The sequence below is a fragment of the Corylus avellana genome, chromosome 11, assembly GCF_965113065.1.
Source record: "Corylus avellana chromosome 11, dhCorAvel1.hap1.2, whole genome shotgun sequence".
Taxonomy (NCBI): domain Eukaryota; kingdom Viridiplantae; phylum Streptophyta; class Magnoliopsida; order Fagales; family Betulaceae; genus Corylus; species Corylus avellana.
The window spans coordinates 5,329,484-5,340,525 of NC_142500.1; the positions used below are offsets into that span (position 1 = coordinate 5,329,484).

At 31.6% G+C, this 11,042-nt stretch overlaps 1 protein-coding gene across 1 annotated transcript; it reads right to left on the minus strand.

Moving 5' to 3' along the window:
• Nucleotides 1-1,991: 1,991 nt before the first annotated feature.
• LOC132166049 (protein LURP-one-related 5) lies at nucleotides 1,992-4,263 on the minus strand. The gene is made up of 2 exons (XM_059576797.2): nucleotides 3,813-4,263; nucleotides 1,992-2,543 (listed from the first exon to the last, which is right to left on the minus strand). Exons 1-2 carry the CDS (start codon nucleotides 4,047-4,049, stop codon nucleotides 2,127-2,129), a joined length of 654 nt encoding a protein of 217 aa, XP_059432780.1. The 5' UTR covers nucleotides 4,050-4,263; the 3' UTR covers nucleotides 1,992-2,126.
• Nucleotides 4,264-11,042: the final 6,779 nt, after the last annotated feature.

The window sequence follows — 11,042 nt, forward strand, 5'->3', positions numbered from 1 at the left end:
ATATCCTTATGCATAAAGATAATCAATTTAGTCGTTGTGGTCAAACTCTATTACGAATTTCTGACACATTTACCATTCGGCCCTCTTATCTCTTTCTTCTCGGAGCTGGGATTATAGAAATCCAAGTGCATTATTCTCCCAACAATGAAAGATGTTCCAAAAGATGTTCTTTACTAGAGATGTTCCAAAAACAGTAATTCCAAGTGCATTATTCTGCCATCTTTACTTTGTTCACCCAGGAATGAAATGCTTTTAAGGTTCTTTGTAGTATCCAGTGCCATATTTGATCAAAACGACTAACTTGGACAAATTTTCTTTTGTCTGTACATTCTTTTTATGCAGCCTAGAATGATACAGAAAAAGGCAGAGGAGATTCTTGTGGGAGATGAAGCAGGCTAGGCTACAAGAACACTAGAACAGTGTGTGTGAGTTGGCAAAACATTGAGATGGTATTGTCCCCCTTCCAACCAACATTGTTTTTAGTATTCTAAGTCACTGACACGACCTCATCAACAAATCTCTTGTGCCCTCATCTGCCTTTTTCACTCAGATACGTGTTTCATAATTCTGGATTTCTTATATTATCTTTCTCTTCTTCTCTGGACAATGTGCAGCTGTCGTTTGGCGACTGGAGTGGGGGCACAAAATCAAGGTGATGGGAAATGTTTGATTAAATCATATCATATCCAGAGGCTTCTTAACCTATGTGGCTGCTGGCCTGCAGTGGATCTCCTTGGCAATGCAGTGCAAAAACAGAGTAACTAAACCCCTATCAGGACGGTCTGAACTGGCAGCCTTAAATCTCTTTTTTGGACTAAGAGAATGTTTAAGATTAGGTTAAAAATCAAAAAAAAAAAAAAAAAAAAAGATTAGGTTAAAAAGCTTAAAAAGTACTTTTATTACATTAAAAATAATACACAGCAAAAATAAGTTATTTTTAGAGCATGTTTAAGATTGTTTTGAAAAGTGCCAGGCCTTATTTGGATGGGCCAAATTCCATTCTTGTTTTGAATTTTTTAATAAACCGATGCATGTGTTGTGTGATTTTTAGAACATTGGGCAAAATTTTGAGTTTGTGAATTTATGCTAAATCTGTTTACAAAATCAAAAAATATGAATTTGAAAACAAAACAAAACGAAAAACATGCCAAGCCAAACAAGGCCAGAGCTTTTAAACTTTAAAGTCAAAAATAGCTTTTTAGAAGAAAAAAAAAAACTTCAATTTTTATTTTTTCTCAAAAGTGAGTTTTGACCTTTTTTAGAGTAAAAAGTCAAATAGATATTTTTGAAATTTGTTAACAAACATGACAGTTTTTTGTTTGGCACAACTTTCTAAATATTAAAAGTATTTTTTAGTTTTTCTAATGCAATATCAAATAGGCTCATAGAGCATGTTTAAGATTGTGTTTGAACAAAGTTTTTAAGTCAAAAAAACTTTTTTTTTTTGCAAAAGCAAAAATGAGTTATTATTTTTTTTTCTAATAAAAATGAGTTATTTTTAGAACATGTTTGAGATTACTTTGGAAAGTAAAGCTTTTAAAGCCAAACAAATCTTGGCCATTTTTATAGTAAAAAAAAAATCAAAAAATACTTTTAAAATTTTTTATCAAACATGACAATTTTTTGTTAGGCACAATTTTCTAGGTATTAAAAGTACTTTTTAGCTTTGCTAACGCTAACTCAAACAGACTCTTAATAAAAAAACTCAAAAAGTATTTATTTAATTTTTTTTTGCTCTGAAAAAGTATTTCATTTTACCTTTATTTTATTGGATTAATGTGACAGTGTCCATCAGCCCTTGTAAAAAAAAAAAAAATCAAGGGCTAACGAGTACTATCACATCAGCCCAATAGAACAATACTATATACTACATTCTCATCATACCTCAATCTCGTTAGACTAATGTGACAATACCCAAAATTCGAAAACTAACAAGCAAGGTCACATATGTCCGATGAGATGAAGGATTGAATAATATTCCCACAATTAAGTAAGATTAAACAAATATTGTACCATCGCTCTCTTTCGTGTCTGCAAGACAACAACAAATCACCTAATACACAACAACAAAACATAGGTGACTCAACAAATTGTCCAAATTATCAACATGGAAAAACACAAAATAGTCAGGAGGAAGAATCCTCTAAGGTATGTCCTGTCTCGTCTGCTTCCTCATAAGCATCATCACCGTACATTTGATCAAGAATAAGCACCAATCCCATTGCCAGAGCACTATCAAACCCAGGCTTGAGAAGCAGCAGGAAAACATCCTTCCCAAGCATTACATTGGTTGAAGGGTCCAGCTTTCTTTTGATCTCAGCCACAGGTTCCCTTGATGACTTCTCCAGAGAGGTTTTGTGTATTGTACAGCATCGATGGGGAAAAGAGCCTTCTATTTGGTACTCCTCATTAGGATCACCGAAAACCTCTACCACAAGGCTCGACCGTCGGATGATGGATGATCTACATACACTGAAAATTGGGTCCTGATGCTCTCCTTTCTCCCCTACGTATCCTTCCCACCTTTGGTGAAGACTTGGTTTCTATTACATAACACACCCTCTCATTCATTATGCAACTGCTTCTACTCACAAAGCTATATATATATACAAATCGAGCCCGAAAAAAGAATCGACAAAACCCTACTCTTTTAAAAAAAGTTGATCGAAAGACTGATGGATACTATATATACAGGAATCAAGCCCGAAAAAGGAATCGAAAATACTCTACTCTTTTAAGAAAGCAGATCGAAAGACTGATGGATACTATCATGTCATATCAGTGTTAACAATGTGAAATGCAAGAAAATAGTAAGTAGTATATAACATTACTCTTACTCTTTCGGAAAAACTTCTCTCCGAGCTTGAAAAATTAAAAATTTGTCCATGAGTTTCCCATGTTTAAAAATTGTTTCATATATTAAAAAACAAGTCATTCTCCAAGTTCTAGTCAATTTAGAAATATTCAATCAATTAGATTTCCTATTCAAATCGCTAACAAAGTATCGGTCACATCAATTAGTTTTTTTGTTTGAATTGCTAACAAAGTATTGGTCACATCAACCAATCGCCAAATCACCTACAACCGCATAAATTAAAATTACCCAAAAAGAAAAATTAAATAAATAAATCTAAACACCTCCTCCATAGGGTGGAGGCCGGCCTTGTCAACCTACCGCCAAGTCACCCACAGCCACATAAAAAGGGACGTACACATCATGCCCATGAAATTTCAATATTCATACCTTTTTAAAAAATAAAATTACAAAAAAAATAAAATAAAATTTACACAATCCCTCCCTCTAAAGGGCAGAGGCCAAGAAGCGATTGCTTTTATTTTATTTTTAAAATATTTTTCTTTATTTATTTTTGTAATTTTATTATTTTTAAAGATACAATGAAATTTCTCATGACTAAAACCTAGAGACTGATTCCACATCTTTATTATAATTTTTGTTCCCCTTATCAAAATATACTTTTTAGTGCAAGATTCTCCAAAAGTCGTTTTTTGTTTTGGCCCTCAGTCACACTTCATTGAAGGCCAAAATCTATTTTTTTCCCTCTGACCAAACAGTACTTAACCATGTGATATCTACTTTTTGACAGTTTTGTACATCTATTTTCCATGTCAAATTCACAAAGGTTAAGGTCCTTTGAGTAATTAAAATCCATATCCATTACCCTTTTTGTTAATTACTGTTTTTTTTTTTTTTTTGTGTAATATTTTTATATTTTTTAAGTAATTAATTAGAAATTAAACCACTTACGTCACTTTCAAAGAAGCTGAGAAAAGGGGGGAAAAAGAGAGCTAACCTTTCGAAGAAGGGTGAGGAGGCATTTTCCGGCGGCGTCCATGAGAACGAGTTCATCTTTGGGTTTTGAATCGGGGCCGTAGGAATCGAACCGGAACAGAATCTCTCCATGGGGATCGTAGGCGATGAAGCCGTCGCCGGGGAAGAAGACGGAGGTCTTGCGGACGGTGAGATGGGTCTCTTCATGGAAGCAGAATTTGTTCTCACCGTCCACAGTCACAGCCTTGTTCATGTTCATCAGCTAAGACGACACCAGCATAAGAGAATCGGTAGAAATGGGAAGAAATAGGCAGAATTCAAAGTGGGCATCGGATAATTTATTGAAGTTGTGGCCCTTTTTCTGTGGTGGCTGAGTCTTTTCCGAGAGATGCTGCAAGTTGCTACAGTTGAGAGCGAAGAAAATGATAAAATCTTTTCATTTTTTATTAACATATTAATGCAGTATGTGCGGTGGTAGCTGTAGCCATTTTGTGCGTGGCAGGTTATGGTGACTTGTATGGGTCGGTGTGGAAAATTAGTTGGATTTGATGCTTTTTATAGGTCGGAGAAGTAATTTTAGAAACTATATTCTTATAGCATAAAGTTTGTGTAATAATCACAATTAACTTTTGAATTAATTATTAAAAAAAAATTAAAAATTCAAAGTTTGGTGGGGACTTGTATAATCGGAGTTTGTTATCTTTCTTCATTAACTTTTGATCGGATTTTGACGATGTCTCTTTGCTTTAACCTCTTTTCAATGGATATTATTTTCTTATGGGGGTTCGGGAATGGCCGAGGGACATTTCAAGGTTTATGCCCCTTCTAGTGCACCTTTTGCTTAAGCTACCGCTTTATGCGGCCTTTAAAGAGAGGACGTGTCATTTTTCTTTTTTTTGGCATATTTTCTACTATTTTATTGTATTTTCTTCATTGTAAAATTTAGTTTGGGTACGTTGTTGGAGAGTCACCAATTTTTCGGTATATTCTTTTTCTAATTTACTTAAAAAAAAAAAGCAATGTTATATATTCATAAAGTTCCTCACAATTTTCTTTTAAGTAATATTATACGTACTTTCACTTTTTATACATATTTCTCGACACCCATATGTACCTTTTTAAACCATCATTGGATTAAAAGTTGTTGTGTATATCAAGCCACAGTGGGCCTGTGCACTATTCTTTTTTAGTTTTGGTTTGGTTTTATAAGTCGGCAAACTAGATTTTCTGTTCTCTATGTAGGAGAGGAAAAAACACCCTACTGACTCCTTTTACTAGTCAAGTTGGGAGTTTGGCTTTTAGCCAATTTGTTTTCTCTATGAAAGGACATAGATTCAACTTTTGGACGGTGAAGAAAAATATGTGTAAACCCACGGGCCACGGCTACTGCACAACAAAAGAAACAGAGAGAGAGGCTGTGTGATCACACTTAGACTTCTCAGGGTGTTTGTGCCGCACGAGCACTTTGTGAAAAATAAAGTTTTTTCTTCTTTTTTTTTTTTTTCTTTTTTTTTTTCTTTTTTTTGTGTGAAAGTGAAATTTTAGTGTATTGGGGCTTTTAGTTTTGAGTAGTTATTTTCCTACTATCTTTTATACTCCATCTTTTGATAGAGAATTTTCTTCGGGTTGTCTCCGCCAGTAAATATAGGCTTGTTAAGCCAAACCTATTAAATCTTAATGTCTTATGTGATTAATTTATTTTCTACTTCATTAGGATCCTGAATTTAGTTACGTATACAACAAAACCCAATAAAGTTTCATCACAAATTTAATTGTGGTTTTAAAAGCTAACTATTAGTGTAAATAAATTGGTATAAAGAAGTAAAAGTATGTAACATTGCTCATTTCCTTTCTAGAGCGCCAATACAAAAGTGCCTTTCACTATAAACGCCAATATTTTTTTCTTACTAACGATGAAATTCAATGATAAATATATGATAAAATACAATATATTGCAATGAGCTGTCTAATACACATTACTCACGTGTTAATTGAAGAGGCTTTCATTTTTTATCTCATCAAATTTTTATCATATTCATGGTTTTTCCCTATTATTTAAGACTAGATTATAAATCGTGCATGCGCAGAATTTTTCATTACAATTTAATTATAAAATTTAAAAATATTATAATCGTACTTTTCATAAGTATTATGAAATTTACTTTTTATCATTGCAAGAGAAAAACTTGAATTTTGCTTAATCAAAATATTAATATAAAATTAGAAAGAATCTCTAATATTGTTGGTGTAATACTTATTAGATTTCAACGCAAATAAAACTCAAAAGTATGAACATTCGAAAAAGCATTTTGGTTGTAGAAAAAGTATGCGCGAGATTTTTTGTTATAGTTTAATTTCAAAATTTAAACACATCTCTATCAAACTTTTTATTATAAGTTGTAAAAAATAAAAAATAAATAAATAAATAGCCTATCACACCCTTTTAAATAAAAAGACATACTAAATGTTATATACTAATATATTACTCAACATAGTGACACACAATCATACACATAACATTGTATAAATGTATAAGTCGCATGAAATTTTACTATATATCATAAGGCCTTTAACTTTAATTAGTTTAATAAATATAAATTAAAATATGTTAAAATCTTTGTTCTCATATGTATAGTTTAAAATGAAAAATATAAAGAAGAAAAAATAGCGAAAAGAAAACTTGGATTGTGATTATTAAAGCAATAATAATGATCACATCCGAAGTTCCTTTTTTGTATAATAATCAAATAAATTTTTGCCTTCTTTTGCTTTCAAAAGCATAAAAATAAAAAGCGTAAAAAGTACTTTAAAAAAAAAATCTGAAAATCCGGGTAAATCATATAAATAAACAAAAAATCTCATAGGCAAAAAGGCATCGGGCAAATATCAAATAAGAAGCATGTTATATCGAATAATTAACGATTTTATAAACTAATGGGCACTAAGCAAAAATAAGCCCCAAAATGACCGTTGTAATTTTACACTTTGGTTTGAACATCGAATATATAATAGCTCATAAGTTGTTAATCATATATGTGTGTGTATATATATATATATATATATAAAGATTACTTTTGCTAATGAAATCAAAAATAAATACCTAATCATTATGTTGAGTAAAAATACAACAATCTATACAATTAATAATTAATATACAATTATATATTTAAAAAAAAAAAAACAAAAATAATGCAATGAAATTTTTTTTCTATTTTGTTTCTACATCCTATCATTTAGTTCATCTAATTCAACTATAAAATAATAATAATAATAATAATAATAATTCAACTGTAACATATAATATTATGTTATATACATATTAAAGTGATTAAACATAATAATAATTTGATTTGTATTATTTGTTTCCTTATTTGATTTTGACATTAATAATACTTAATTTATTGAATAATTTATGTATGGAAAACTCTTCAAATATAATTAAACACAATTAATTATGCTAATTTAATAAACCGGTTTTTAAAGTAAAAACTAGTTCACTCTTAAAAAACCAATTCACAAATTATGCCTTAAAAAACTGGTTTAAAATTAAAATAAATATGGTTCACACCACATGTCACAATATTAAAGCATTTCTAAGGGTAATTCGGCTTATATATATATATATATGTTCACATATATTGATTGTATATGGACATGCATTGATTTCGTTATTGCAGTAAATATTATAATGTACGTTTGGTTTGGTATTTAGGATTAAACTCATGAAATATAATAACAATTTCATAATTTGGTAAGATTTTTAACGTTCGAATAGCTATCCTTAAATTTATGAATAGTCATTCCTTATGGAGTAGACTATACTTTCATAAATAAAAAAATAAAAAAATAAAAAAACCACAATATTTTGCTTGGAAATTGGAATCACCGGAATCCATTGTTGGTTGCTGGAGTTAACTGGAATCCTCAATCAGTCACCTAGTTCACCGAAATCCGTCCCTAGCCGCTATCGAAATTAGCCAAAATCCACCACTGGCCTCTAGAGTTTGATGGTTGCTTGAATCCATCGTTGGAGTTCCACCATCTAAAACAAACGGAGCCTCAATTTATTTTATTTTATTTTATTTTTATAAAAAGTGGGTATTTTAGTAATTTTGATTTAATTCTAGTGAGAATATATGTGTTAAGAAATATGAATAGTTATTTCATTACACTTTCTTCTATTCCTAAGAATAACTAATCATTTTTCTAATATAATAACTATTTCGTGTTCCAAATGCCTCCTTACTCTTTATCTTAGGGGAAACTTCACTTAATACTCCATCTAAATTTTAAAAACTCTCAATTTCACTCCCTGTCAATTTGATGCAATGTACCCCATTCCATCAAATTGTAAACGTTAAAAATGATAAAAATGACCTTTTATACCCCTGATTTTTTCATAAAATTTCAAATTTACGCTTAATTTCAAATTAAACATTAAAAAAATTGAAGGGTAATTTGGTCTTTTTAGTAATTTCCGTTAAGGGTTAATGGCTGAATTTGACGGAGGATGTCAATTAAATCAAATTGAAAGTTCAGGGGGAGTTAAATTGAGAGTTTTTTAAATTTGTAGGGTCTTTTCAAAACACGTAGTAATTCAGGATTTAAAATGAAGTTTCCTATTTTATCTTAGCATGTGAGAATATTATTCCATTATGTAAATTTATAAAATTCAGTCAATATATTTGTCAACATCGTATACTCTCTCATAGTTTACAAGAGTGTTTTCATTCTATTTATAAACATCAACATATTGAGTTTGGGACTCCCTATATGTGGTTTTAGGGGTGAAAAGACGGTTGCGGTTAGTGGTTATTGACAATAACCGCTAACCGTAACCGCCTAGGTGGTTACTAAATTTCACTAACCACATCCGCTAGGCGGTTAGCCGGCGGTTAGCAGTTAGTAAACATATAACCACCTGCTATAACTGCTTTTTTCAAAGTTAGCCTTTGGGCCAATTTTCAGCATTGGGCTTTTATTTTTTAATATACCACATTAGGCCAAATTACTCCAAAAGGAGCTCATATTGAAAAATCTAAAATATTAGACCGCAAATTTATATTAATTTACATCTACTTGTACTAAAAAATAAATTTAAAAAAAAAAAAAAAAAAAGTCCTTCAATGTAAATCATAACTTGTTAAGAATACAACTTCTACTAATAGAAAAAAATATATATTTGATTAGTATGAATTAGTATAATTATGTCATGTTTTATATGTATCATTTGTTATTATATAATCATATGATTTAATGATCAATTGATCATGTGATATAATCATATATATTATAATGATAATACATTAATACTTTACTTGTGGTTATAAGTAACACATTGTTTAATCCAATGTCAATTACTTAATTTGATATTATACAAATCACATTATCATTGTACATGAATAATATGATTAATTATTTGAATTGTCATTGAATCGTATGATTAAATATTGATTTTATACATTTATATTATTAAATATGTATATATGTATAATTATAATTTATAATATATATGGACTCATCAATTTATAACATACATTGGAACTAAGTCTCCAGGTAATTAATTATTGTATTAGTATGAATTTGTATACTTATGATTTATGTCATATTATATATGTATAATTTGTTATTATATAATCATATGATTTAATTATCAATTTTTTTTTTTTTTTTTTTTGAAATGGTACTCAAATCTTATAAGTCTCAAAGATTGCCAGATTTAGCAAGAACAAGTTCTTGGATACACGGTGGACATTCAAGTCTCCAATTTTCTTCAACTCTAATAGTAAGAGCTAATTTAGCTAGCATATGAGCAGCGTCATTTCCTGTTCTCCTAACATGTTGCACCTCCCATTGATCAAGTGAATTGAGAAGAATTTTTGCATCATCAACAAGATTGTCGTACCTCCCCTAACAAGCTGAGTCCTTACGTAAGGCATTGACAATCTCTAAAGAATCCCCCTCAACCACCAAATGTTGAGCACCCAAAGAACCACAAAAGCCAGCCATTCTCCAAGCTGCAAACGCTTCTGCAGAAGCTGGGTCAAGAAGAAATGGTTTGGAACTACACATAGTTGCAATCACCTTCCCATCATGGTCATGAGCCAAAATACCCATTCCAGTTCTCCTTTGTTTGTGATCAAGTGCAGCGTCCCAATTTACCTTTATAATTCCCCTACCAGGTCTTCTCCAAGCATTCTCCAACAAAACCCGTGGATGAACCAACTGCTATTTGCAACTTTGTTCTGCATTAGGAAAAGCCTCTAGTTGATGCTTGGCTATTTGAACTACCGTTTCCGGAGGTGTAAAAATACCATGAAAAACCAACTTGTTACAAGGTAACCAAATTTGCCTAAAAATATTAGCAACCAGCCGCATGTCCTCCTCCCCAACTCTATCGTGCAACTTGAGGAAGATACTCATAAAGTTGTCTTCATCGCTCGTGCATTTATGAATTCTTGAAGAGCTCTCAATCCAGACGTCTCTCGCAGCCGTGCAGCTCCACAAAGCATGCGCCACCGATTCCACCTCCAACCCACTAATGGGACAGAGAGCATCTTCAATGATCCCATGCTTATGCAGATTACCCTTAGTTGGTAAAATTTCATTACAAACTTTCCACAAAAAGGCTTTAACAACTCGAGGCCCCTTTATTTTTCATATCTTCTTCCATTCCTTTGCTCCAATTTCTGAACTAGAACAACTTCCTTTTGCCCTCTCTTCAAAATTTTTTGCTAAGTGATATGCACTTTTTACCGAGAACTCACCATTCATAGTTCCTACCCACACCTGCCTATCACTCTGCTGTCTTGGACAAATAGCCATACCACATTTGAGATCCGCTTCTTCTTTTATGAAAATATCATAGATCAAAGTTTGATTCCACCATTTAGTATCTACATCTATAAGTGAACTGACCCGAGCATCAACATCAAGCATAATAATTGGAGACTGAATAGAATATGTCAATGGTGAAGGAACCCATCTATCTTTCCAGACTTTGATATCACTGCCATCCCCAACCCTCCATATTAAGCCCTCTTGAGGAAGCCTTTTCGCTGACCATACACTCCTCCAAGCATACAAAGCTCTACTGCTAAGATTGGATGTGAGAAAAGAATCATTATGAAAATACTTTTCTTTAATATCTGTGCCACTAGAGAATCAAGATTTTGAAGTATTTGTTACCCTTGTTTTGCCAACAAGGCTAAATTAAAACACCCTAAATCCTGGAAGCCCATACCACCTTTCT